At 54.9% G+C, this 27,210-nt stretch overlaps 8 protein-coding genes across 8 annotated transcripts; 3 read left to right on the top strand and 5 right to left on the bottom strand.

Annotated features, from left to right (window-relative positions):
* Window positions 1-240: 240 nt before the first annotated feature.
* On the bottom strand, window positions 241-893 carry N7482_003258 (putative IgE binding protein; the record flags this gene model as incomplete). The annotated part of the gene is made up of 2 exons (XM_056685383.1): window positions 241-564; window positions 639-893. The coding sequence occupies 2 exons, from the start codon at window positions 891-893 to the stop codon at window positions 241-243; spliced, it is 579 nt and encodes a 192-aa protein (XP_056544125.1).
* An 828-nt stretch (window positions 894-1,721) lies between these two features.
* Window positions 1,722-2,798, bottom strand: N7482_003257 (TauD/TfdA dioxygenase family protein; the record flags this gene model as incomplete). Its single annotated transcript, XM_056685382.1, has 3 exons — window positions 1,722-2,327; window positions 2,380-2,589; window positions 2,652-2,798. 3 exons carry the CDS (start codon window positions 2,796-2,798, stop codon window positions 1,722-1,724), a joined length of 963 nt encoding a protein of 320 aa, XP_056544124.1.
* A 1,947-nt stretch (window positions 2,799-4,745) lies between these two features.
* Window positions 4,746-6,131, bottom strand: N7482_003256 (velvet factor family protein; the record flags this gene model as incomplete). The annotated part of the gene is made up of 5 exons (XM_056685381.1): window positions 4,746-5,136; window positions 5,193-5,434; window positions 5,490-5,670; window positions 5,752-5,831; window positions 5,904-6,131. The coding sequence occupies 5 exons, from the start codon at window positions 6,129-6,131 to the stop codon at window positions 4,746-4,748; spliced, it is 1,122 nt and encodes a 373-aa protein (XP_056544123.1).
* Window positions 6,132-10,392: 4,261 nt separating this feature from the next.
* On the top strand, window positions 10,393-12,517 carry N7482_003255 (glutaminase family protein; the record flags this gene model as incomplete). The annotated part of the gene is made up of 2 exons (XM_056685380.1): window positions 10,393-10,522; window positions 10,593-12,517. The coding sequence occupies 2 exons, from the start codon at window positions 10,393-10,395 to the stop codon at window positions 12,515-12,517; spliced, it is 2,055 nt and encodes a 684-aa protein (XP_056544122.1).
* Window positions 12,518-13,523: 1,006 nt separating this feature from the next.
* N7482_003254 (uncharacterized protein) lies at window positions 13,524-15,070 on the top strand (the record flags this gene model as incomplete). Its single annotated transcript, XM_056685379.1, has 3 exons — window positions 13,524-13,683; window positions 13,739-13,938; window positions 14,021-15,070. The coding sequence occupies 3 exons, from the start codon at window positions 13,524-13,526 to the stop codon at window positions 15,068-15,070; spliced, it is 1,410 nt and encodes a 469-aa protein (XP_056544121.1).
* A 4,296-nt stretch (window positions 15,071-19,366) lies between these two features.
* Window positions 19,367-20,518, top strand: N7482_003253 (uncharacterized protein; the record flags this gene model as incomplete). The annotated part of the gene is made up of 1 exon (XM_056685378.1): window positions 19,367-20,518. The coding sequence occupies one exon, from the start codon at window positions 19,367-19,369 to the stop codon at window positions 20,516-20,518; it is 1,152 nt and encodes a 383-aa protein (XP_056544120.1).
* A 901-nt stretch (window positions 20,519-21,419) lies between these two features.
* On the bottom strand, window positions 21,420-21,952 carry N7482_003252 (DUF3602 domain-containing protein; the record flags this gene model as incomplete). The annotated part of the gene is made up of 3 exons (XM_056685377.1): window positions 21,420-21,577; window positions 21,659-21,862; window positions 21,913-21,952. 3 exons carry the CDS (start codon window positions 21,950-21,952, stop codon window positions 21,420-21,422), a joined length of 402 nt encoding a protein of 133 aa, XP_056544119.1.
* Window positions 21,953-23,600: 1,648 nt separating this feature from the next.
* On the bottom strand, window positions 23,601-25,592 carry N7482_003251 (cytochrome P450; the record flags this gene model as incomplete). The annotated part of the gene is made up of 7 exons (XM_056685376.1): window positions 23,601-23,784; window positions 23,852-24,097; window positions 24,162-24,590; window positions 24,638-24,703; window positions 24,762-25,032; window positions 25,098-25,200; window positions 25,272-25,592. The coding sequence occupies 7 exons, from the start codon at window positions 25,590-25,592 to the stop codon at window positions 23,601-23,603; spliced, it is 1,620 nt and encodes a 539-aa protein (XP_056544118.1).
* Window positions 25,593-27,210: the final 1,618 nt, after the last annotated feature.

Raw genomic sequence — 27,210 nt, 5'->3', positions numbered from 1 at the left:
TATAGAATGATACCCATTGCCTGTTCCTGCATGAACGCATTCTTTCTTCTTCATACAAGAATTCGTGGCGATCTCAATGGAAAGTTTGGACATGTTGATCAATTATTAGATTTTATTCTTGCTCTTAAATGCTATACCCTCTCGCTTGAGGAATAACTAATGTACAGGACAATGCTCAAGCTAAATGCAAATCATGTCGTGTCAAACATCAAATAGCCAACGATACAAATATATCATTTCTTAGGCGTATTGCCAGGCAGGAACCTCGCCCTTGTAAGGCAGCGCCATGGCGGAGAAGCCGAGGCAGTCGCTAACATTGCCAGAGGGAACGGTCGCGTTCTTCATGGCGGCGAACACCTGCCAGCGGTTGTCGCTGGTCGGGCACGCCATGAAACCACTGGCACCCCAGCCATTGAAGGTGTAGTGCGACCAGGGCTGACCTGGCTGGTACGTCAGACCACCGACGGCAGAGCCGGGAGGGATGTTGGCGGAGTGGGCCTGTGTGAAGCTCAGAGCGCCGGAGGGGGCAACGTAGACCTGCTGGCCACCGGGAACCTCGACATCCTGTCGAAATCGTTAGTATCGATGCCATTTGATGGGTGTTGGTGCAGATGGACGAGCCATGCAGTGTCACGTACCAGGGCGTTGCCACCCGGAGCCAGGACGGTCTGGTTGCCAGGGGGGCAGTCCTGCACCACCTCGGTTGGGCAGTAGGATGAGGTCTTGCCGCCCAGCCAAAACTTCTGGCCCGCGGCATTCATCTGCATATAGTGAATAGGTGAGGCGGAACGGATAGCCATGACGCTAAAGGGCGGGTTGGCGTCGGTGGCTTGCGGGGCCGGAGCCGCCGCGGCCAAAAGAGGGAGGGCGAGAGTTGCAAAGAAGGCCTTCATCTTGAGGAGTAAATTAGACGGAGGAGAAGGAGTTTGTGGTGGGATTCTTGATCGAGAGAGGATTGACGAGTTAAGAGAATGTTGAGGATGCTGAAAAAAAGCCCCGAGGAATGCAAGGCCCTCTTTATAGCCAGGGGGACAGGGTCGATCATGGCTGATCACCAGCCTTCGGCAACCCCGCGAGCAGAGAAACGGGCTCCGCAGTTTTGTCTCCCAGGGAACCCACCAGGGACCTGCCACAGAACCAGAGAACAAACACGATGACGGAGGCATTCAGCGGCGGACAGATCCGCCCAGCGGAGACGCCGAATAGTGACACGATTGGGCGTGTTTGAGACATGACTGCTGTTCGACTCTCCGCAGTGATGCTATGATGCAACACGCGACGGGCACGTTGGCCGAACGGTTAAAACTCGCCGGCAACGCGAGGGGCAGTGCTGCCAAGTGAGACACCGCAAAACCACGCAGAGACCCAAGCTAGCAGCAACTAGCAGAGCAGGAAAGTTGGGCGGGTCCGTGGTTTGCCAGTACGAAGGCTAAAACGACTCAGAGAGCCGTGCTGCTGATCTGCACTTCCGTGTCTCACCCAGGCTATTCTTGGGAGTGCCCTGCGAAGAGGGTGGAGTGCACGTGGGCTAGTGGAAGAGTGGAAGAGCTTCATCAGGCAAATCTTCGACATTTCGAGAACTAGCTACCATAGCAGGAATGATGATCTGCTGCTATGCGATCCATCCTAGCGCCGAGTCTCGGATGATGCCCGGTCCCGGATGCAACTCTGTCTCCACGTCTACAACTCAACCGCTGTTCCTGTCTTGGATCTATCGGGCTTCACGGCAAACCCTGCCGCACGTTGCTCCGCTCGTTCAACCCCCAGGCCGAGGCACTACCGTCATGCACCGTGGCCCGCCGCATATCCCGTCGATATTTTCCCTCGAAGCTTCCTCCGACCGCCCGGTGCATGACGCTGGTGTTGTCCCACAGGATTAAGTCACCGGGTTGCTCCCACCCCATGCGCAGCACATAGCGAGACTGCGTCGCATGTTGGAACAGTCGATCAAACAGTGCCTTGGACCCGTCCGGGTCCAATCCTTCGACGTGGTGGATGTGGGCTGCGAGATACAGAGTCTCTCGTCCAGATGCCTCGTGCCGCTGCAACAGTCGGTGTCGGCTCATCGGATAATCTTCGGGGTTCACATCGGTAAACGTTGCGGGGGCAGCGACCTTGCGTGAATGCCAGAGCGAGTGAGCGGCGATATAGTTTTGCTGCCGTAGCTCGTCCTGGATCTCAGCCGGCAGCTCATCAAACGCGGTTCGAACATCGGCGAATTCGGTATCCCCACCCATCCCAGGGGGTGGCAGCTCATGCGCCCGGAGCAACGAGTAGCCTGCTCGCCGGGGGTTGAAGCTCGAGTCCACGTGGAAGAGGCCGTTGCCCTGTTTTAATCAATGGGATGCACGCTGGCGCTCCGACATGATAGAGGCTTACCTTGTTCCACTCACGTCGCACATTGTCCAACGCAAACACCGTACCGTCCAGCTCGATATTCCCCACATCAAAGAGGCGGACATCGGACAGTCGATGCGCTCGGCCGCCGGCTATGTAGGGTGTCACATCGTCCAGCTCACCGAACTGTCCTGCAAAGGCCACATGACGTGCATCGTCGAGTCCCGTATTCCGAAACACGCATACGCCATACTGGTTCCTCTCATGCAGGATGAGACTGTGGTTTCTGCTAGTTATTCTGGGCGCAGACCCACCTTCGAGATTGCAGTCAGAACCTCCTGAAAAACATCTCCCTCCACCGGACGCGAAAAGTCGATGCCGCTGATCTCGGCTCCGAAGGTTGGATGCAACTCCCGGATGGCGAGATGGCTGAACGCGGAAAGTGTTGAGAGACCGGGCATGATGCCAAAACTGATCAGGTAAGTGGTTCTTGACGTGGGATGTCTTACTTGCCAAAGCTTTCATGCCCCTCTTGTGCCCGTGCTCCCCCTTTATACAACCGAGCCCCCAGGGAGGTCCTCGGCATGAAGAGCGATGGGTATGCTGATATCAGTGCGGGGAAGACCCGGACTTCTGTCCCGATGATAAAATCAGACTGATGCTCAAGATTACACTACGCCTACAGACACAACTGATCACAGGCTCCTAATCATATTTTGATTCTTATCGTTCCATCCTAATGCTTCATTTGCAGTACCTTCCAGTGCCAGTATAAGGCTGTCGTGCTTAGGCTCCCTTTCCCCACCCAAGCGATCACGGAGGGTTATTGGACAACAGAGGATAAGATTATTGGTTACGGACCCCAATAAGCCCAGAAATATGCATTACACATAAATCTGCCAGCGGAATGATCACGATGAATTGACAAGGTACCCTACAGGTATTCCTACCGGCCAAAAACAGCCATGGCCGCCGACCTGGCGAGATGACAGCGCCTGGTCGACTCTTCTCACGATAGCAAGACCAAGTGAAAGGCTTGCGCTTTGAGAGATCGTATGGGCGAAACTCATTCAACCTCCTGGTCATAGCATTGTGCAAGAAAGCGCCGACTACTGGAACGACCGGCCTCCCTCAATAATGCAGGCAATCTCCCCCGACCCATCTCCACAAGTCCGTCGAGGATTCATCCCCACTACGCTATCATGTTCGACCTTTTTATCGTTTCGAGAGGGTCAAATGCTAGGGATCACTTCCGCATATTTAGGGTGCTTGATCGGATCAGCTATATCGATCCCATACATCCAGAATAGCACGGGTGGGTGCGTCGTCGGCCACCTTGACCCCATCAGGTACTATGCACACTCAAGAACAGGCAACCTTCTGGTCCCCAACATGTTCCGTCGGGAATGTCCGTATCTCCACCGGGGTCGACCTGAGACAGTCCGCTGTGAACAGATGGCCACTGCCATCCTGGATACCCCGTTTAACCTGGCGGCGGTGTTGGGGGCCGGTGGAAGCGAAGTTCTCTGGTTAAAGGCTGGAAAGGAGGATTGGTTATCAAGAGCACTGTTTTTTCGGCCGGCTAATGTGGTATAGATGTACGTAGACGCGTAGGTTGCCATGTCGACGGTGATCGGGGAGAAGAAGAAGGAAGGGGCAGTTGCCGGCGTAAGCAGCACATCTGCTGAGAGCAAAGGTATGGAATCCATTTCGAACACCCTAAAAGGCTTTTGTACCCTCTATTCAAAGTCTGAAATCGGTGTCTGACAGTATACTCCGATGCTCATGAAGCCCTATACCCCTTCGAGTAACATCAGATTCCCGTCAGCGATGATATATCAACCCCCGTAGGGAGTATATAACGCGCTGCCACATTGCGGGGAGGAGACTACAAGACAGTGATATGCCATTTCCTAATTTCCATATTCGGCAGGGCCGGAATGAATATTGTTCCTTATCATTGGTCATCCCATTTATTGGGCTCTCAGCCTGCATAGAATTCCAGGATGGCGGCCCCAATTTAAGGTTATCTGCGCCACGCCCGCGGGTCCACCTGTGCAACCGGGGCGTCCCCATAAAGGAGGAAAGTCCCCGGTGTGACATAGATTTAATCGTTCAGCCCGAAATGACAGGACATTGAAATCACCGAATAAGATATATATACGAGCGGCCAATCCGCTGCCGAGGTATGAACACGGCCAATGGCCAACACAGCGGAGAGAAAACAAAAAAGCCAGACACCCCCAGCACCAACCTGTGTAGCAATATGGAAATATAAAAAAAAGAAGGCCGCCGAAAACACCGGTAGAAGTCAACACGCCTTCCTTTTTTTAGCCTCGCGTCTTGATCCGCCAACCCAAGCAAGAGAAAACACCAGCCAACACCCATGTCCCATTCAATAATCGTCTCTATGCGGGAGAGACGTGCGTCAACTCCGCGTCGGGTGAACTCGTTTCGTGCTGGAGCAAGATGAGCGCCAAAACAGCCCATCCCGAAAGTTTCAACATTTCTTTGTCGTGCATTCTAATAGTCACCATCGTCATCATCGTCACCATCACCGCCACGCCCGCGAGGGCCTTGACACCATCCTTTCGGATGGGAATCTTGATACCCTGCAGTGCAAAGCACTTGCTCAGCTGGGTGCTCTCAATGACACCGGGGAACTTCTTGGCGGAGAAGACTTGGAAAGGCTCGCTGAAGACCGAGGCCAAGACGGGGGCAGAGCCATGGTTGATCACGGGGGCGCCGTTGCTGGTTTCGGTGGACTGCGTGCCCACGTTCACGAAGCTCATTTTAAGGCTGTGGCTAATTAGCAACCAGTTGGTCGGTACACGTTCCCCTTGGAAATGACATACCGGAAGGTACCTTCAGTGCGCACACTCAAGTCTTGCAGAATAAACCACACTCCGATCTTGTTGTCCGGGTCCGTCAGGCGGAAAGCACTAGCGCTGAGGCTTCCAATCAGGTTTCGAGTGAACATGCCTCCCGGGCCCCCTGAGACGGGTGGTGCAGGCGACATAGCCGCAGGCATCTGGCCCCCAGGGGGAAAGCCATATCCTGGATAACCGACGGCCTGGCCGTATGGATTTTGGTACATCTGTTGGGTGCCGTAATAGTTGTTCATGGGCGGATAGCCGACGGGTGCCCCGTACGGACTTTGGCCATAGGCGGGATAGGTAGGCGACATGCTCTGGGGGAGGGGGCGGGTATGAGGAGGACATGGCAGTCGAAATAGAGGGAGAGGTGGCGGAGTGCTTGACGAGGTTGACTTCGTTTGTGCCATCGGCGTTCCAGAGGTCAACGGTGAGCACATAGAAGGATGTGTCGATTTCACTAAGATAGACGAGCAGGGTCAGAACAGAAGCAAATGAAAGTGGATGACAGTGGCAAGGCAAGGGGGAGTGGCAGACATACTTAATATCAATCTCTTTTTCGGTATGTTCGTCTCGCACAATCAGGCGAATACATGGCGGTGGCGTGATCGGTCTTCGATCCTAGCGAGCGATTCGAGTTAGCCAGGGAAACCATCCACGTCACCCTCGAACGGGGGGAAAAAGGACACCCACCTTATCGCCAAAACCACACATGCGAGCCCGAATAGGCTGTTGAACCACCTGTAAGGACCAGATCCGGCCCTCATGGCTGGTGGAGATAGGCGCGAGATGGTCAGAGGACCGCAGCGGACCTGACCCCGGCGTGGGATACGCAGCGGACGGGGCAGGGATGCGGTCCATTGAGAGGGGCGGCGGTGGTGGCGGCACCGGGTGAGCCCTTTCCTGTTCAATAGCGTACATGGTTCGTGATGGGAAGGAACCGAGGACGGCGTTCACAATAGAAACGACGGGTCCTTCCTTCTGTATTTATAGATTTGCTTCGATCGTGGACCCTCAAGAATGCTCAGGAGCGGGGGGTCCAAGGTGACATGCGGCCCCGCGAAATCCAGACGTCACAGTTGAAGCATTGACTTCCGGCGGGAGCTGAAGCGGTCGCGAGCGGTCTTACCGCGCACAAAAAGACCGGGGCTTGCTGATCGGGCGCGAGATACTCGTCGAGGTCGGGAGGGGTTTACGTGCGATTCAGCCGTCTCAGGCTCGTATTCTTGATGTTGGTGGAGATGCGATCGCGATGTGGCCGGGGAAGTGAAAATTTGACGAGGTTTGCCCGGCAGTTGGCGCAGAAAATGGGTTCTCACCGGAACCAGCGAAACGAGTGCGGGAGTGGCGAGAGCACCGAGAACCGCGCTGTCGGAAGGTCGAGGGGAGGTTCGGGGCAACTCAGGGCTGAGAGCTGACTATCTCAGATATCACTGCAAAGCTGTTCGTTAGACAAAGGCATTCGACTCGATCGCATCCCGCGGCCGTGGGTGAGCCAGAAGACGCAGCTGTCAGGGTGCGGGAGATTTGCTGGGCTTCCACGGATCGCAGGCCCGAAGTCTGCACTGGTCCACCCCCAAGATTTTTCGGCAGACTTACCACACGGAACTCAACCCGATGGACTTTGTCGGGAAGGACAGGCGGCGAACGCGAGAGAAAGAGATAAGGAGATAATGTGAAGAAGTCGAGGGAGTCGAGGGAGTCGAGGGAGTTGAAGAGGGGGGTGGTGGTGGTGGTGGTGTGGAGGGAGGAAGGTGGAGGAAGCGAAGAGGGGAGAGGGAGTGACGTTCTCGAAAATCGGCGGTTGCATGGCCCATCCGCTCTCGCCCTCTTCGCATTTCACTCCCAACTGGAGACTGCCAAACGATCCGCGCAGCCGGCGCAGGAACCTGGACCCAGTCCGTCGGGTTCCCTGAAGTCTGCCCACGACGAATGAGGTGAACGCATTTGCGCGCGATACCCTGAACCTACCGATGTAACCGCGACTCTCTGGCCGAGTCTGCGCTCTCCAACGCTTCCCTGCACTGTTCCCTGCGTCTCTCTGTGCCCGAATGAGAAGCCTAGCCTCGACGCTTCTGGGCCTGGCCGTTTGCGGAAATCCTCCACGGCCGGCGCGGGTCCTCATTCCCGTCTGCGGCACTGGACCGATCGCGGCTCACTTCTCCGACTCACGACTTACCATTCACAATTCGATCCAAACCGGCCGGGGTGGAAGTGTGCCAATCATCAGCCATCGGTGATCAGTCATCACAGCCGGTGCCATTCACGGTTGCCCGGCGAAGTCTCGGGCCGTGCACCGCCGAAGTTGGTCATGGCGGTGTAGCCCGAGATCTATACGGCAGAGAGATGCCAAGGGTCAAGATCAAAAGCCAACGATCGAAGATGAAGGGTGAAGGGCCTTGCAGGGACAGCCAAGCACTACTTGGCATGCAGTGGATCCTTTCTCCGGCTCCCTGTTCCTTTTTTCCATTCCAGTTCTCTGGACGCAGGGTCGCGGCCCCCTGCCGCGGTACCAGAGGCTGACAACCCAGGTTTATGGCGCCGAGCCTCCTGGACCATGAATACACGAACCTGCCAGGTGCTCGAGTGGTACGGCCCGAGATCATGGCTGGTAACAGGGAGAGATCGTACGATCGGGATTCAACATTCCTTCCCGGCTCGGGATACACAAATTGTGTCGGTATCGGGCGATTTTTGCCGTAGTATATACACCGGACGATCGCCTGTCTATGTAATCCCCGCCCACCCCACTCACATTATACGAGGGTTTCACAACGTCAAACCGTGCCAAAGGAGATGTAGATCGGGCGCTTAGACGTGCAAGATTGTGATGCAGCCCGGATGGTCATGATCATGAGCTCCATCACAAGATGACAATCTCGCCACAACCCATATTTGAACCCTAGACTGCACCCATCGGGTTTCGGACCGAGGTTCCGCAGGTAAACAGCGTCTTCTCTCAGGTTACAAGCAACTCGTCCGACCTGTCGTGATATAGCATCCAGAAGACGAACTTCACGGACATTTATCTCCCATATAGGGGATGCACCACCTCTTGGATGGTCACCTGGCCCGCGGCACCTAGAGCAAGCGGCTTTGACTCTGTTAAATGCCTGCATTTGTATGTGACACGCGATCACTAAGAAATCGACCAGTCCAAGGTGGAGGCGTCGGTCAACTGGCTGAAGTAATGGGGTTCTTTCAAAACTCGGATGCACTTTTATCCCTGAGCTTGACTTCCCTCTCCAGTTCTCAGAACAAATGACGGTTCGCCAGCTTCGAGACGCCTGAAACACTATTTTGGGGGGGGTTTTCTTTTGATTTTTCAATGTTCGTTGAATTTTCCGTTAATACTATCTCATCTAGATCGAAACAGGGTGGGATTGAACCTCCCCACCGAGTCTGCAGACCGTCGATGCAGGGGAGCTGCATCCAGGCCCGGCCCCTTGCAGCGGCGTCTCCTGGACATCCATGTGCAAAGAGCCCAGCCCTCATGGGAACTCCCGAGCGGACGGACGCCGCCAACACGCTGAGTGGCGAACGAGGGTGCAGTCGTCGTCAGCAGTCGTCCGCCGATCTACATGCCCCTGACCATCATGGTGATCATGCAGAGCTTGGATATGCGGGATGAGAGGACGTGCAGCACGCGATATGTGGAGACCCAGAGTCGAGGATGTGCAAGGACAGGCGTGAGGCGTGAAAATGAAGCCAAGTTCACTAGACAGATCGGCTCCCCCTCCCCCTTTCCCACGTCCACAGCCGGGCCACAGTTGCGAGTCGGCCGACAGTCAAGGCAGGGGCATGATGTGAGGAGCGGCTCGATCATCTGGACTCAGCGCCTTCCTCCACCCTGGAAACCCTGCTGTCGGACAGCTGGCTCCCTAGCGAGCCGTCTGCGTCCAGTCCAAGCGGTCACCAGTGCGTCCCGGTCGATACACTAGTGGTCGGGTCATAAGCCACCACATGCATAGCCGGCCGAGATCCATGATGAAGCTCGGCGAGGAGCAAACCACGCCTGGGTAGTGCCCTGATGACCTCAGTTCCGGCAACTGTGTCGTGCACTGGCCGCCATTCTTCGGGAAATTGCCGAGCTTAGGGGGTCTGATTGGCCCGGCGTGGAGCGCGGATGCTTGATCTAACCCCGCGCAAAGCCCAGCAGCGGTCCAGAGGTGCAACCTTGATAACTAAGCCCCTAGACTCCAAAAGCAAGAGAAAGAAAACGTGAAGGGTGGGGGAAATGGGCCGGGGAATGAAGTGGAACGCGGTGGGGAGTCTCCAGTGCATTATCACCGTGTCCTGTCTCCGCGGTGGACAGGAATATCCCAGTGTACGGTGGGCGTGAGGTTGGGGAGGATTTCCCGTCGAGTCGACGGCTTCCTGTCTAGTTTTATGTAGATAAACAATTGGCAACCCAGACATGCCAGGCCATATGCATGGCAAGCTGTAGCCCCGCCGTCACGCTGATTTCCCGCCTCGAAGAGAAGCGTCCAACTACTGCAGAGTGATCGTCGAATTCGGTGTCGAGGAATCAAACTCCCGCCATGTGCATCCTCATGACACCATCCGCCGGGGCCGTTGCGAGCCAACGACTCCGCTCGGCTCTCGCCTGTCGACTGTGGCCGTGGAATGGGCTAAGCCTCTGATTCGGTTCGGGTTGGATTTGGAGAGGTCAGGGCTCGCCGCGACTCTACGAAATGGCGTGCTGAAGCTTGCTAGCACGCCGAGTGACGCAGATGGAGTACACTTCCCAGACGGCAAAATATATGCCGGCGCACATCAACTGACATCCTGCCACCACCTCCTCCTTAACCCCCCCCCCCCACCCACCTTCTCAACTCAACGGGGATGGGCCGCTGATGTGCATTAGGGCCTATCTCGCGCAAGGCGCACCACGCATGTTGTGATCGGAAGCTTCTGGTTCTCAAGTGCAACCATGCGAGATGCGCATCTTGGCTGTCGCGTGGGGAAGGAGATCTGAACGAGGAAAGGTATTTGAAGCCATGAGATGCCCACCATTTCCGGGGATGGGATTCTTGTTTGGACGGCTCGGCGTGCGAGCTTCTGTATATAGTCCTAATATCCCTTGATTCGCGTCGGCTGTCCGCTATCCCCCTTCTGATCTGCATACCCGGGCCTGCTTAGAACCTGAGCCACTGGTCTGGGAGATTGACCCGTTTGCATCATGTTGTGGTCTCGCGCCTGGAAAGCCCTCGCGCTGGTGGCGGGTTTGGCGCCAACGAGTGATGCTATCACATACTCGCCTCTGAAGCCTCCATCGTACCCGCTGGCCGTGCGGAGCCCATACTTGTCGGGTGAGTGTGGATCGCCAAAAGATTGGCACACGGAACCGTGAAGGGAATCGCTGACCGAGATGATTGACAGCGTGGATCCCCGGCAATGAAGTCGCGTCGATTTCCAACAACAACGCGCAATTCTGGGCCGGCAACAAGCTGATCTGGTCGGTCATCGCGCGGGTGGATGGCGTCGCGTACAACTTGTTTGGCGTGGCCGTCCCTCCCAGTGGCACCCAGTCGGCCACCGTGACTGCGGCGACCTACACCTCGACCCATTCCACCTTCACCTTGACCGCGGGATCGCGTGAATTCACCCTGGACTTCTTCTCGCCGGTGTCGCCGAAGAACTATCTGCGGCAGTCCTTACCCTTTTCCTACCTGACGGTGACCCTCGCCGCGGGTGACGCGAGCTCGGTACAGATCTACTCGGACATCGATGCGAGCTGGACCGGCCAGACGAGTGACTCCAGCTGGAGCTACTCCACCAGCGGATCAACAGGCGTTTTTCAGATCGAGGCGGTGGGGACGGCCACCTACTCGCAGAACAGCGACGGCCAAGCTCTGTGGGGCAGCGCCGTCTACGCCACTCGCCCCGCCAACTCCAGCTCGCTCTCCACTGCCTCCGGGCCGTCCCTAGCCGTGCGCAAGACATTCGTCAACAGCGGCAAGCTCACGGGTAACCACGCCGACTGGATCTCCACGGGCGTTGTGGGCTTTGCGCACGATTTGGGAGCCACCGCCGCCGAGTCCACCGTGACCTTTGCGATCGGTCACGTGCGGGAGCAGTCCATCAACTTCTTTGACCAGGCACAAACCGGCTACTACCGCGCAACATACTCCGACACCGTCGACGCGGTCGTGCACTTCTTGGACGATTACGACGACGCCAATGCTGAGTCGACTCAGTTCGATGACCTAATTCAGGACACGGGCACCTCCAGCCATGGTTCCAACTACTCGGACATTCTCGCACTGTCGGTGCGCCAGGTCTACGGCGGCATTGAGGTGACCATTCCGAACGACTCGCTCGACACGAGCGACACACGCGCCTTCATTAAGGAGATCTCCAGTGATGGAAATATTAACACGGTGGACGTAATCTACGCGGCATTCCCGATCTTCTACATTCTGAGTCCCGAGATCATTAAACTGCTCATTGCCCCTGTTTTCGAGTACATGGGCACCAGTGCCTACACCAAGTCATATGCAGTGCACGAAATCGGTGCCAACTACCCCAATGCGACCGGCCACCCATCTGACGGCGAGGAGATGCCCATTGAGGAGAGCGGCAATGTGATCTTCCTCACCTATGCCTACCAGGCGGCCACCGGCAACACCGACCTGGCGACCACATACTCGGTCCAGCTGAAGCAGTATGCCGACTATCTCTACGAAAACGGTCTTTACCCCGCATCACAGCTGTCGCTCAACGATGCGCTCGGCGAACTCGCTAACCAGACCAACCTGGCGGTCAAGGCTGCCGTGGGCCTCGCCACTTACGGGGCTTTAGTAGGCCAAAGCAACTACACGACTGCCGGCAAGGAATTTGCAGACAAGATCTGGACAGACCGCCTCGGAACGGACGAGGATGGCACCCGCTTCTTGATCCAGTACGGCATCACCCCGTGGTTCCTGGTCTATAACCACTACCCAGACCTGTTATTTGGCCTGAATGCCTTCCCCGACGAAGCTTACATTGTCACGGCTGAATTCTACCCGACTGTGCGCAGTGAAGCGGGGGTTCCCCTGGACGGATCTATCGGATGGGGTCAGACGAACTGGCAGTCGTTCGTTGCTGCGACTGTCAGTGGCGATACCCGCGATCTTCTCATCAGTGACTTGCACACGTATGTATCCAACGGGCTGAACTCGGCGCCCTTCTGCGATCGATATTGGGTCGAGGATAGTGGCAGCTACTCGGCCGGCCAGGAATACTCCTTCCGTGCGCGGCCCACGCTAGGGAGTCACTTTGCGCTGGCGGCCTTGTCGGCAGGGAACACTTGGTCTTCCTGAACGGATGTTGCAAGCTCTTGGCCAGGTGGTCATTTACGTAAAAATCATTTTGGATGCCCAGTGAGGAACAGACATTGCATGTCTTGGGCAAACTGGGACTGATTTGGGTCTTGCACTGCGTCGAACTCCAGAATCTGCTGTCCATATATATATTGTTTCAAAATGATCTTGAAGGCCCAGCGCTCCATCAAACATCAGACATGATGTATCCACACGTTTGCCCAGGGTGTTTCCCCTTGCATTCGCTAGCGTGGCTACACTTTGCCTTTTTCTTGCCTCCCCCGCTCTCGGGATATGGCCCAGCCCCAGCCGTGCGGGCAGGAGAAATAGATTACCTGCTTGCGTATACCATCTTGGCGAGGAACTAGAGTCAACAGTGTGTCCCCGCGGAGGCTCTCTTAATAATTATCCTAGGCGAAGCTTTTGTGCAGAGTCGGGATGTGGGGGCCTCTTGTCCTTGGTTCCACGAGCGGTTGTGGCCCACAGAAGCTGTCGAAACATGGAGCGAACTTACCGCTAGCAAGTCTAGAGGTTACACAGGAGCCCACATTTGCGAGATAATGGTACTCTTTTACGAGCCATGGAGTTGCCCTGTTGTTCCTCTTTAGTCAATACTTTCCATCTGATTTTGATTCCGCTTGATCTTATTCGTCTTGAATTCATAGGCTATACGTATCCAGCTTGTTATGACAGAAGCATAACCCGCTATGCACTCCGTACATCACCCCGACACTCCATACTCGCAATGTGTTTCTTCTCCTCGGATCTGCCCTTTCGCGAGGCTCTTCTCCACTTTCTTCCCGATGGATCCCCTTCCCCCGTTGATCTACGTGCGGGCGCACCTCCCCTTGGGGAACGGGCAATTGCGCGTCCTTCGCCGTTCAGCGTCAACTAGGAACACCTGGGACGAGTATTTAAGGGGTACAGTCGGCATCCTGGTGACATTGGCTCTTGGACAACAGGCTCAAGCACAGCTCGCCATTCCAATTCGAGAGACTCCAAGACGATGGTTGCACAATCACTCATTCTGCTGCTCCCGGCGCTTGCGCTGGCGGCGATTCCCGTTCAGGATCCCTCGGATGTGATCAAACCTATGTGGTGGACGAAGGACAATGCCCTTCTCGCCGATTACAACATTGCGATGATCAGCACGCAGCCATCAGACAGTGAGTGATTCGACTTGGACTATGGGCGCGCGCGAGGCATTGACACGCTATACAGTCGAGGCTACCCACAAGTACGACGATACCAGCGCTTCGGTGGACCATGTGGCCTGGTCTGCTACTGCCAACGATACCAGCGTGATGCTCGTTGCCAACGGCGCCGAATTCAACGGTTCCTCCATCGACATCAAGAAGAGTGGCTATTCGACGAATCTGAACACGGCTAGTTTCTGGGGGTTCAATGCGGCGATCAACGTGGTACGAAATTCCCTAGAGTGTTATCGCAACTTAATGCCCTCATCTACTGATTTTCATTGTCAATTGTCGTTTTCATTATTAGGCCAATGCCTCCACTGCCTACTTTGATAACGTCAATGTCACTGTGCATAACGGCGCGGCCCAAATTTACTCGTACGGAACCGACACGGTCGTTCACGTCAACAACACTTGGCTGTACTCCTCTGGCCCTGTCAGCCATGGCTTGTATGCGTCCGGAAATGGCACAATCGTTGGCCGCAACATTCAGGTCTACTCTGGTGGCTACCGCTCGTCTAGCTTCTCCGGCGACTCTCCTGGCGGTAACATCTACATTTACGACAGTGTGGCCCACTCAGCGGGCGTGGGCTCTGCCACTTACTACGCCCTGGGTATGATTGATGCCCACAATGTGGTCAGCGTCTCCGAGAAGGGCCCCGTCGTCTTCTCCGACGGCGCTCAGACGACCAGCTTGACCAATTGTGACGCCACCGCAGGACTGCTGGGCGGAGTGGTCATTTTCAGCAGCTCCGTCCGCTCCAGTGGTGCGGAGCTGAACCTGGTCAACACGAAGTTTACTACGATCGGCAAGACCATGCCCGGTCTGTGGTTCGGCAACATCATTGCCACGGCGACTCTGAATCAGGTGGAGCTCAACACGGCCTCCGGTATCCTGGTCGTCGCCAACTACTCCCAGGTCACCCAGGACTTCGATTACTACGCCGACTATGAGGACAACAGCAGTCTGTCACCCGCGGAGGTGACTCTTATAGTCACCGAGTCCGATCTGGTCGGTGATCTGGTCGCTTATAACAAGAGCGTCATCAGCTGGATCCTTTCTGACTACAGCACCTGGACCGGTGCTGCGTACTCTGGCTACGGCGAGGCCTACTTCGACGTCGCCCTCGATGCGACCAGCGACTGGACCCTGACCAGGGATACCACTCTGCAGAACTTCACCGACACGCTAACCACCCTATCCAACATCCACAGCAATGGCCACAACATTCACTACAACTCGACCCTGAACAGCTGGCTGGGTGGCAAAACCGTTCCTTTGTCTGGCGGTGGTGTGGCGAAGCCAATCACCTCCACCAGCCGTGTCCGCCGCGGAGTGACAGTTGGCCGTCGGTGAATGACCACCGTGGAGATCCTGTAGATATTGAGTTGATCTGTCAACGGGAATAAATCTTGGTAATGTGGAGGATGAGTGGATACTGTACGGAACGTGGTAGTTAGCTGTGGCAAGGGATCCGTCGAAGGTCCTTGTATCTCTGTTTTATGCGGGGTGTTTATTAGCTAGCTCTTCTTAGCTCCAGGTAGGCTTGAATGACTTCAGTCGGTCTGGGAATAGGAAGTGGACGATCAGCACCCCCTTCCTGCAGAGACGATAGGCTCCGTAGCGGTTGAGGACAGTATTACTCTGGTGGAATGACCGGCGCGAACGTCACGATTTCAATTATATTACCCTGACCTCTCATATCCCGGCGTTCACATCTCCACGTTCCTCTGCAATATCTCCGGACTGGCTTATCGTTGGTTCGATGTCACTCAGATTTGGTTGCCAGCGGGGACCGACTTCCCGATTTGGCCGGTGTATGCGCAGACTAGGAAGGAAATTACGTGCCGTGCCAGCTGGCTCCGCCAGGAGGACGAACAATCTTCATGACCTTCAGTATTGGTAATGCATCCGCAGCAGAACCGAACGTGTTATAGTCATGGTTAACATCTCGGTTCTTCTGGTTAGGGTATGGTTTCTAGTAAATATAGTCAGTTCTTGGCCCTGACGGCTGAGCACCGGGAGGCCCCGTTGAACGCTCCCATTGACTTCGCCGCTCTGCCGATAAACCCTCGGCCCGTACTTGACGAAGGGCACTACCCAGGCCACGATCGGCGTTCCGAAAACCATGTGGAACTGTGTTGCAGGTCGGAAGTCCAACTCCAGGTTATCATGCAGCACGGTGTTTTGGTACACGACGCTTCCTTTTGTCAACGGTAACGGCCTGATTGGGACTGTAAGGACCGTAATCTGGGAGCCCTCTGTCAAAAGGACATCTGGACGAGAGGGCTAGTGCCTGATGAACAACCTGTAGGAGGTGGGAGGGGCTGGTTCGATCGTACGGCCTTAACTACTGAGCACTGTCTTGCACCATCAATGCCCTATTTGAGCATATGTGCGCGGATCGAACTCGCATCCATCAATGCATGCAGACACCCCTGTATGTTGATATTAGTTGAAATTGCTGGTTTATTCTCATTGGGAAGGTGGGTGTAGATATTCGAGAGAGATCTAACATGAGCCGTGCGCCTGGGTATCTACTCCGTAGATGATACGGAGCCACGCGGCCGTTCGCACCAGCAGCCTAATCTAGGCAGAGTAGATCTGGGCGGGGTTTGAGTGAACTCGCACAGACCATGACTGGCGCCTTCAGGGCTGCAGGAGCGCGAGCGCGAGCTGGCGCGTTTTGCCCGGCAGGTGCCGATCGGAGCATCGGCCGTGGGCTGGAAACCGGGCGACATCCTTAGTGGAGCATCGGCCGTGGGCTGGAAACCGGGCGACATCCTTAGTGTAGTAGTGGGTTGTTGTTGTTTCATTTTCCTTTCTTGAATTCATACCCGGCAGGGTCATCAAGTCAAAAGGAATGTGCTTTGCCGACTTTGGTTCTTCCCTTAGTCCACCAAACCCAGTGCCAAGGCAGAATTGGCCACGAGGAAGCCACTCGCTAGCGCCGAGGGGCGGGGCGCATGATGAAAATGATAAGATGAAGCAATTATGAGCAGCTAGGCGAATCTGGTAGAGTAACCCATCCACTCAGGTCGACCTTCTCGCTTGTCGCTCCGGGGTGATAGGAGTCGCCTCAGCGCCGAGGGTGTCGGGTTGATGGGGAGAAGCATTGCTTCTGAGCTCGTGCATGCCAGCTCCAGAATGATCTCGCCATGGAGCGGCCGTTTGCGAAGCCAGAATGATGAAGACCATGTGTAGGTGTGAACGAGTCATGTCCGCGGGTAAAGAGCATCTGCATCTTGGGCAAGAAAGCCCCACTTGACTGATGCATTAAGGCCTGGTGCGTACGCCTTCAACTCCGTATATAGCGGACATATGCCAGCAAAGAAAATAACATTCCCCCTCGTAGTCGGGCCCGGGATCCTTGGAAGGCTAGGGGTGATTCGTGGTTATCCTGCGTAGGTGATATGTGATATGCATATCCCCAAAGTGGCATTCGAACAGGGGTACCGACGGTCCCTATAGCGCACGGTCGACTGCCAAAAATCCACACCCCGACGCATTTTATCCTAACCGCATCTACTAAGAACCCTGTCAGCCATCGACATGGATCCTGCAGTCCCTGCCAGGGCGGATTCCGGATCCAGTTTCGGCCGGCACGGCGCCTAGAGCCAGAATTTTCGTGACAGCGGATGAGAGGCCATAGAGCAGAAATGGGTGGATCGCTCTACAATGTATCGGGATCAGAGGATGATCGGATCTGACACGAGGTCAGCAGGACCTCGATTTGGGGGGTGTAGGCGAGCGGCGGAGCACGGGGGCTAAGGCATCAGGCTTTGGAGGGTGATGCGGCAGTTGAGGTGGCTCAACCCGGGCCAACAGGACTATGGGCTGCGGGACCAAGGCTGCGTGGCGCATGGCATGATGCAGCCAGAGCTTGGTGGGAGCTGCTGCTAGCTGCTCGCGCGCTTCGTGGTCTGGTCGATGCTGAATGAATTCAAAAACGAAGTGGGTGCGGATGAACCCCTGGAGTCGGTCAAGCAGGGCCACCGGTTCGTCCTAAGACTGTGGGGCTACGTGTAGTCTGGGGCCACGATGGGGCGCTATCGGGGCGGATGGAGGGAGGAGTGTGATGCCGCGAAAGAGCCACGAAGTACCAGCAGTTGTCACCTGATGAGTCCGGGGAGCGTCGCTGCAGGAGGTTCATCGCTAGCCCTCCGTACTGGGCGGTGAGATCATTGGGTTTCTTATGAGGGAGGTTTAGGGGAGCTAGTAGTTATGTACCGTACCGAGGTTAATGCAGCGGATAAGGCTGAGACCGAGTACACACTGTCGGCCAGCGTAATCGCCCAGTGCATACAGTACTACACGACGCAGGACTTGGCAGGATCTCCGTAACATCCGCCCTGTCCCCCAAACACCGCTCGCCTCGCGTACCGCTTCACAGACCGCAACCCTACTATCGTTTGCCCCGATCGGGAAAACGCATGGCTCGTCCCTGTTGGCCCTCGGCCCCGCCAATCAGCACTGGCAGATCCTCCCTGGAACTGCTGCACGAAGCACTCTTCTAGTGGATCGACTCGGGCCCCACCCGCGCTAGGCGTCATCCGGCAAGACGCGCCGCCTTGTCTTTGACCTAGGGATTCACGCTGTGGAACCGCGTACTCTCCTATTGTTGCTCTTTTGGCCCGCCTAGGCGCCAGATCGGGCGCCTTGAAGGATCGATCCCCTGGAGGAAAAAAAAACTGTGGGAAGATCCCCGGAGGAAGCGACGGACCACACGACCCTGGTATACAGCGTCCGTTCGATGCCCGTCCCCACGGCCAACTCCGCCAAGCAATGGCAGTCTGGGATGGGAGGTATACCGCGGCTGCCGGCTCCAATGGGTCAGCACGGCCCCCACTAGACGCAAAAAGAGTGGGCCCGAACTATGTCACCGAGGTGGCTGCATTTACTGGATCGGGCCATGGTGCTGCTGGTCCGCGACAGTCCTGTTCTGGTAGGCGTGCGGCGCGCCAGTGTGGCCGCTCCACCCCGTGAGGTCTCTCGCGTCCTTCTGGAGGATTATAGGAGTTGTCGACTGTTTTCTGATTTGGATATCGCTCGTTGTATGCCCCACTAGGTTCAGCCAGGGGGGAACAAGGCGATCTGGGTTTTTTTTCTCGTGCATTGCGACAGGCATTCCCGTCGAGAACCATCTCCCTCTTCTTTTATAGATCGAGCGCGCCGCTGCCCACTCACATCACCCGGGGGAAGAAGAGCGTGGAAGCCCGTGATATACAATCTCGAACAGTCGAGTTGTCCTCCGATCTGCGATCGTCCCTCCCGCGCGAAGCGACCCCACCGTGTATACCATCTCCGGCCACGCTGCCCCTCTCTCGTCCGACCGCGACATGCTTTCCTGGCCGAATAAGCGACCCCGTCGGGGGAGCCTGGAGAGTGAACCCCAGGTAAGCTCCATCCGGCCCATTTGAACTCAAAAAAGAGGCGTGCCCTCCCCCAAAATGCACTTGATGCACCCCGCGGGCCTTCCCGAGACCTTTCTTTCACCTCCCATCTCCACCCCCAAGCAGCATCCCGCGGAGTTCCGTGGTGCCCATAGCTCCCGGCAGGGGCCTCTCCTTCGCACTCAAGGGCTGTCTTCCCCATGCTGACGCCCGTTTCTAGTACTCTTCGGCGAACTGCCCCCATTGCCTTGACTACAACATGGTCAGTCGGTATCCACCGCGGCCTCGCCTGACGCGGCTGGATACCAAGGCTTTCTCGCTCTCGTCCATCTCCAGCGCCTCTTCCACGGCGACCTCTGTCGTGTCGATCTCTTCGCCACGCATCCTGACCGATCTCGTGCCCAAACCAAGCCAGTTGGGGTCCATGGGCGACGAACAGCAGCCACCCGCGGCAAGGAGCCAGTTGCCGCCGGGGGTGGAGGAGTCCTTACATCTGCAGGACCTGGAGTTGATGATGCATTGGTGTACGACAACCTATCGATCCATGGCCCGCGATCATGCGGCCGAGATGTTGTGGCAGATGGCCATTCCCCAACTGGCCTTGCGGTATCCGGCGCTTCGACATGGCCTCTTAGCTCTGTCGGCCCTGCAGCTGGCCCAGAATAGTCCCAGACCCGAACATAAATGGCGATATTTGAGCTCGGCGCGCGACCACCATCGCCATGCTCTCGCGGGGATCCACGTCGACTGCGGGGAGGACGTCCCCACAGCGCAATGCAATGCGTTGTTTGCCCTATGCTGCGTCTTGCTCGCGTTTTCATTCGCATATGGGTTGATGGACGAGCCCGATGAGGAGGATCAAACGGAAGGGTCGGACGTTTTGGAGGATTTTTTGGAAGTCTTTGAGCTCACACGCTGGCTCGTGGGGGTCATGATGATGACGACGGACCGGGTAGCGGACGGTGAGCTATACTCTCTCGTGCGGCCGGAGCCAACCCGGCCAACGATGCCGGATATGTCTCAGTTGGTCATTTTGGCTCTGCGGAGGCAGAATGCGGAAGAAGCCACGCGAAACCCTTCCCATGAGAAGGAAGTATACGAGCAGGCCCTGGAGCACCTGCGCCAAGCGCTGGAGCACCTCATGAACGGCGGCGAGCCGAAGGATTTTGCGTTTTGCTGGACGTTTCGCATCCCGGCGCGCTTCCAGGATCTGCTTCGGGACCGGGAACCATTTGCGTTAGTTGTGCTGGCTCACTACGCTGTGATCTTGCACCATCTGCGGGAGTCGTGGTGGATGGGCCATTGGGGCACGCGTATTCTCAAGGAGATCGTCGACTACCTGGATCCGGAATGGCGGGAGCTGATTTGCTGGCCGATCGATGCGACCGGCTGTCTTCTGCCCGAGGAGTGAGGTTCTTTGTTCACTCCGGTCGCCCTCGATAGGCAAGGGCATGAGCATGGCCAACAGCTCTGCGCGGGCGCTTTCCACGCCACGTCGCGCAGCTTCGCGAGAGAGTTGTCGATCAACGACCGTGGCGTCTCTCACACAGGAGACAACTACCGCAAATCATGGGCTCCACATGGCCCAGTTTGAACTGGAAGATCAAGCCGTGAGGGTGGTTGAAGCCAACCATGTCCCATTCTACCGGCGGGGGAGAAATCAAGTAATAATAGGCTGCGACCAACTTTGGTCAGCCCTTGCATTCACATTCATATTCAAATTCACATTTGCATTCGCATTCGCATTTGCGCCTAACGGCAGAGAGACCAGGGTTGCGACCAATGTATATAGCGAGTCATGAGAGCGTGTCATTAGGACAGGGAGATCCTAGGATCGACCGAGGGGCTGTGCGGTTTCCATCCCCTGCGCTGACATGTTGTGCGCCAAGGGATTAGAACTATGAAGCCAAAAAAAACATATAAACACCCTGAACCAAAGCCTAGAACCCAGAGCCTTGAGGAACACCAAGCGCCAGCCCTTTCCGGTGGGCGATACATTGGAGAGACATGTGGACCCAGCGGCCATGCAGGGAGTTCTTAAGGCCATGCAGTAGCGTCAGACAAGAGATAGGCCGAGCCGGGGAAAAGATAAGGATGGAACGCCAAATGCAAAAAGCAAAAAGTACCGATGATAAGATAGCCTCGCCTCCCTCCCCTCGTCTTGCAGCAGCAGTTCTTCCACTGCATCTATCCTCCGCAGTGTTGGAATGATCATGCATACACGGAACGGTCATCGATGTCGACCACAATTTGTCACCACCGATCAGCACGTTCTCGGGGGTTGGGTATGGCGATCGCTGAGAAACTGTCATTTAGGCGGACGGCGACCCTTTCCGCAGCTCCTGACGTTCCTGCTCAATTTCCTTGACGCGATCCTTGGACTGTGTGCGCACCCGCACCAGCTCGGCCTCCTGCTTGCGGGCATTTTCTTCCTCCTCTGGGGTTGGGATATAGGCATTGGCGGCACCGCCTACAATGAGATCGGGTCAGCAACTTGCCACCTTATACACCCTTCCGTCTTGTCCTGCCATATGGGATTCACTTCGCATACCTCGGCCTGTGTGGTGGGGGTACTGCGCCGCTCGCAGCGGGGGTGATTCGACGTCCTGGCTCTCGCGCGCAATCTCCGGGCGCTCTGGATCATTCTGGACCATATTCCCTGAGCCACCGCGACCGGTGGTGTAGACTTCTTGCTTGATGGTTGGCGTGACAAAGTCTTTGGCTGTGGGTGTCTTGTTCTGGGGGGCGATGTTGCCTGCGCGCGGTCAGCAGCGAGTCATGCCAAAGGGTCCGCAGGTGTGGTACCGGCGCCTCCTCGGCCGTACGAGATATTCCGACCACTCATGGCTAGCGAGAGCGACTGAGATCTGAAGATGTCGCACAAGTTGGACAGTGTGGGAGCTTCGCCGTGGCAGCGGTGGTGGGGAAGGAAGACCGGCAGATTCTGTTCCGCCTTGCAGTCAGGATCGATGTGGTCAGCTTGATATCGATAGTTTCGGCGTCTTCGAGGGGATTTAGGAGATCGTGTTGACTGTCAGGAGAATAGTCTTTGTTTGTTCTTTCGCTATGTCTTGGTACCTCGCCGAAGAAAGCCTTCTAGTGGCGGGCGCAGCGCTCTGAAATCTTTTCCGCGCCAAGCACCCCGGCCCGATGAGGTCATGGAAGCCAGCCGCATTGATCCGCATCGCTCCATTTCTTTTCTGTGGCCGTTCTGCTACTCGTTCAAGGCGCCCAGCTAACATACAGGCTCACCGTCCTGCTCCCCAGACGTTCTGGAGAAGTGGAAGACGTCCTGTCCATAACGCCTTTCCCATGAATGATATTCAACTAGCTAGGGCACCGGCAACACCGTTGGAGGCTTGGTTGGGGACGGCGCAGTTGCCATACCAGCCGTTCCTCTTCAACCAACCCAGCACACGAGAGGGCCGCGAGCAGCAGAGTAGAGAACTCCATGTTTTCGAAGGGAGGGAGAGAATCGGTTGCTGTCAGGATTACTAGTTGTGCGTAGTACTTGATCCTAGCCATGTGTATGGGGAGTGAGAGGTGATCTTTATATGGCATCACAGACTAAGAATGGATCATTGAACTCGGGTCCAGTTTCGCCGTAATCCATGCATGAGCACTGACTCGGTTAGTCGCAAAGAAAGTCAACCATGTGGAGCAAGTAGACCTCATCCGCAGGCTGTTGTTGGCAAGGCTGTCCTCAGCCTTGTAACAGACATGGCAATTTACAGTGACACCGCAGTGGCCAAACTATAGAGATCCACCTTTCCACGGAAGAGCTACGCAGCATCGCAAACCAGCCCCCGCTAATAATTAGTAAAAATAGATCGAAGACATTCTTCGATCGCGCCTATACTACTACGTACCTAGAAACTATAGTATAAGATTAAATAGTTAGATCACGATGAAGATAATATATAGTATTATATCGCTAATTTTAAGAATATGCTACTAGAATTACTTAAGTTTTTATCGATAATCCCCTAGTTCCCCTAGACCACTGAAGAATCTATAGACCTAGTTAGCTATATTAGAAATTTAACAAATTTATCGGCGATTATAATAACAATAATAATAATAATACCCAAGGGTCTTAGGGCCAGCCTCTTTAAAAAGGAGGGCTCTGTAGTGTATAATAGATAATAGACTTGGAAATCACCTAAGGGATATATAACTATTACCTAGAAGCAACTAATCTAACTAACCTAATTAGGCCTATTTGGACAAGAGTTCTCTATATAATAGCGGACTATCCCCTATAGTTTCTTCCTTCTTCACTTTAGTTATTTCGTTGAACGCACCACCTGATTCTTCCAGCCGGCTCCCTCGTAACATCTAGTCCAGTAAGTATCATTTCTCATATGTTCCCTGAATTCGATCAACCTTTTCCTCCCCTCCGTTCCATGCATTCTCAAGTGGGCGCTTGACACATCAGTCAGTTGCCAAGGAACCTACTTCACGAACACCATGTCCCCTTCCGTATTCCGACCTCAATGGATTGTGATCCTTGTTCCATTGCTGTCTAACTTTGGAAGTGGCATCAAGAAATCCACAGACTGCGAGATATCAGACTCGTCCGTTTCGAATAATTCGAAGCGGGGTGCATTTGGCCTGAACATTACTGCCATGGCCCAGTACATCTCAGCATAAGCTAGACTGTTTATTTTTGTTAGCCTCATCTCCACATAGTACCAAATATCACCTTTGGCGATTCTGACAGGAAATGGAAGACTTTTCTTACTTCATGCCTAAGCAATTCCGAGATCCTCTGCTGAAAGGAACCCAGTTCCTGTTCATATCGGCGTTATAATTGCCCAGCCAACGCTCGGGAATGAACTTGAATGGCTCCGGGTAGACTTTGGGGTCGGTATGCAGGCTATATGCAGCCATTCCTACGGGAGTGCCAGCAGGAATCACCCACTGCTTGTAGACAAGGGGGATATCCGGCGAGATCCGGGGAAGACGGCGCATTACGCCATAGCTCAGACTGCAAACGTTCGCTTTCTCAGCAGGGACTTCCAAATTACTCATTCAAGTCAGACTAGACTTACCGTAGGCCCTCCTTGATCAGCGCCTGCAAATACGGCAACTGTTCCAGTTGCTGCCAGGTAGGCAGGGTGTGCGGGTAACCTGCCATGACATCCTTGAGCTCTTCGCCTAGACGCTGCCGCATCTGCGGATCAGTGAGAATGTAGTAGCACATGAAGCCCATCGTACGTGCGGTGGTGGCGGTACCAGCCCCGAAGAGGACCATCGCCTCGCGACTCAGACGCTCTGTGCCGCACTCAGACTTCGGCATCTCGCTTGTAATAACATAGCGGAATACGGAACTCTTCGCGTTCGCTTCGACTTTCTGTTTGCTAAGGTTGTCCTGCTTAGCATCGATGATGTGCTTAGTAGCAAGCTGGCGGAACACGTTGAATCCGGCGGCTCCTGGGTACACACGCAGGAGGAACCCGGTTGGGATCATGGATGCCAGACTAAATCTGTTAGTCTATACCCTTTGCTTCTAAAGATGGAAACATACGTAACTAATTGCGGGATATGCATGAACAAGAGGAGCTGTCTCACAATACCCTCGATCAAGTTGTGCCTAGTTCGCCGGATTATCAGTGCTGGATGTGTTTTATGCGGGCGTCCACTTCACTTACCACTCTTTCCCAAACTCTGGATTGTTCATCATGTCAGGAGGGCTTTCACAGCAGATCCGGCCGATAACATCTCCGGCAAAGGCAGAGAACACATGGTCGAGTCGGACGACATTGCCAGATCCCTTTAGTTCAGTTAAACGATCATTAAGCAGTTTGGCTTCCTCGATGATCATAGGTTCCATCTTATCGATACCCATGCGGGAGAAGAAAGGCTCAAGTGGCTTGCGGCGACGCCGGTGCAGTTCGTGGTTCTCCGTCATGGTGTGAGAGCCTGACATGAATAAGAAGACTTGTTCGTTTCCAACAACACAAGCTAAAACCAGGGGAGCAACATACCGTCGAACCCAATGCCGGTCCGGTAGCGAGGCCAGATGGTCGTACGGCGGGTGTTGCCCGCCACGTAGACACTGTTGTAGAATTCCGGGTCGTTGATAACTATCTCGTGCGGGTTGATGCGGATAATTGGGCCTGATAAGATGAATCATTGCGAGTCAGTCTGGGCCCTGTTACCGTGGTGCGTGGAAATGGGAAATATAGCAGAATATAGACCCGAAAGTGAAATGGAACTTTACCATATTTCTGGTGCATCTCCTCAATTTTGTACACATACTGCCCCCGCTTAATCACATCGTAGTAGAATTCATACCAGCGAGTAACAGCGGCAATTTTGGGCCCAGGAAACCCGGCCAACGGATGGAAGTAAAGCCGGTAGATAGACAGCGAAGCAGTGTAGAGGATCAAACTCCCCGCAATGGCACCATAGATGCCATATTGTTTCAGCAAAGGATATTCGTCCACGAGCAAGACAATCTCCTTATACAAAGCCTCCATCTTTGCCAGAGGTTTTCAGTACAAGTGAAGCAGGAGGTGAAAAATATCTGAATGTTTTGGGGAGACTTGGGTTGAAAAGAAAGATGACTTTCAACCTTTTTCATATGCTCGTGCTGCTGCTACCAATGGTGGGTCTCATTCTGATATCTGGTCCTACATTCCCAGGCGAATTGACCAAAATACGAGAAGAGGGGTAAGATACAGTCCTTCGGGGTTCTTCGGGGTCCCCCGGAGCCATTCTAGATCACGAACACGTAGTCAGACCGAGATAGAGAAAGAAAATGCATCTAGAGGATTGGACTTGACAATTTGGGGTTGTACCGGCCTGGCCGGTCAGTGTCAGAACCTCGATCTGTTACAGGTCCCATTGCAAGGAGGGCTGTCTCCGCGGGCCGGAACGAACGAGGTGGAACCGGCTGATGGGTTCTAATTAGTTACCATACTATCTTGACTATGCTGATGAAACAGGAAGTGCCGAGTGGTGGCAACGGATGGCCAATATCCTCCGGCACTTGCGCAGCCAACGTGGGCCTCTCCTTGGCTCTCGTGTTTAAGGTAGCGCCTTGGGAGGTCGTATTAGCCCTGCCTGAACATATACGAGGACCTCTAGCCGAGGTTTGAACGAAAACGAGATGCCAGCACGCTATTTCGTTCAATACTACCTTGTTATCCCAAAATAGCAATTTCCTTAGTTTTGTACAGTTTTTCCATACCCCGTATATGGTATATCCCATATCCACCCGTGGGACCCTGGGGGCGGGAAGGCAGGAAGTGGGGGCGCTTGGCCCCCGCTGGTGCCTCGAGCCTGCATGACGCATGCTGCAGACACTCGTTATCATGCCCAATCCGTCCCGTTGAAGACTGATTGGCTTTGAAAAAAGGGCAAGGCACTCCATGCAACACTTGATCACGCCAGATAAGGCCTTGGTAACACCTTGTTAACGCTCGGACTCCAAGGATAAGCATATTCACGATTCGGGAGGAGGGCGCCACAATAAGCCTCAATACGCGCGCTAAGTCTAAGATCCATGCTCCATGCCCTGCAGACTAAATAGTAGACTGCTACCTCGTATATATCTGAACCTTACAATTCAACCCAGATCCAGCCGATCCCGGCTCCCCGACAGAAATCCTAATCTTGGTGTCCACTAGGGCAAAGTGGCTGGGATTTTTCTGAGATTTTTCTGGGGATTTGATGACTGCATAGAATCTTAAATGCCGTGGAGGTCTGATAAAGGTAATAGTGCCAGGCAATACACATCCCAAAAGAGGCAGCCTAGAATGATTCGACAAAACCGGATTTCCTCGGTCGTATCACTCAACAACAGGCCCCCCATCGGGCACCTCGTATTGCATTGTCTCCGTTTCATATCCGAGGCGGCACACTGGCTCCACTAGGGGAGGATGGAAGCACTCGCAGGGTTCCGATAACACCTATTCCATCCAGACTTTTTCATAGATTCCGAAACTCGTTACCATACCTGCATTCCAAGAGTCTGACGGCGATCCCGAGGACCCACGTGTAAGAGACAGATGAGACCATCGGTTGGGGATGCGTTGTAGACCAATCGGCCAAAAGGAGAACTGAAGATAACTAAACAACCTAGTGCATTCTTGG

This window comes from Penicillium canariense (genome assembly GCF_028826845.1).
Source record: "Penicillium canariense strain IBT 26290 chromosome Unknown utg000002l_segment0_segment0, whole genome shotgun sequence".
NCBI lineage: Eukaryota > Fungi > Ascomycota > Eurotiomycetes > Eurotiales > Aspergillaceae > Penicillium > Penicillium canariense.
The sequence above is the reverse complement of the archived record's forward strand: the minus strand, read 5'-3'. Positions and strand labels throughout refer to the sequence as shown.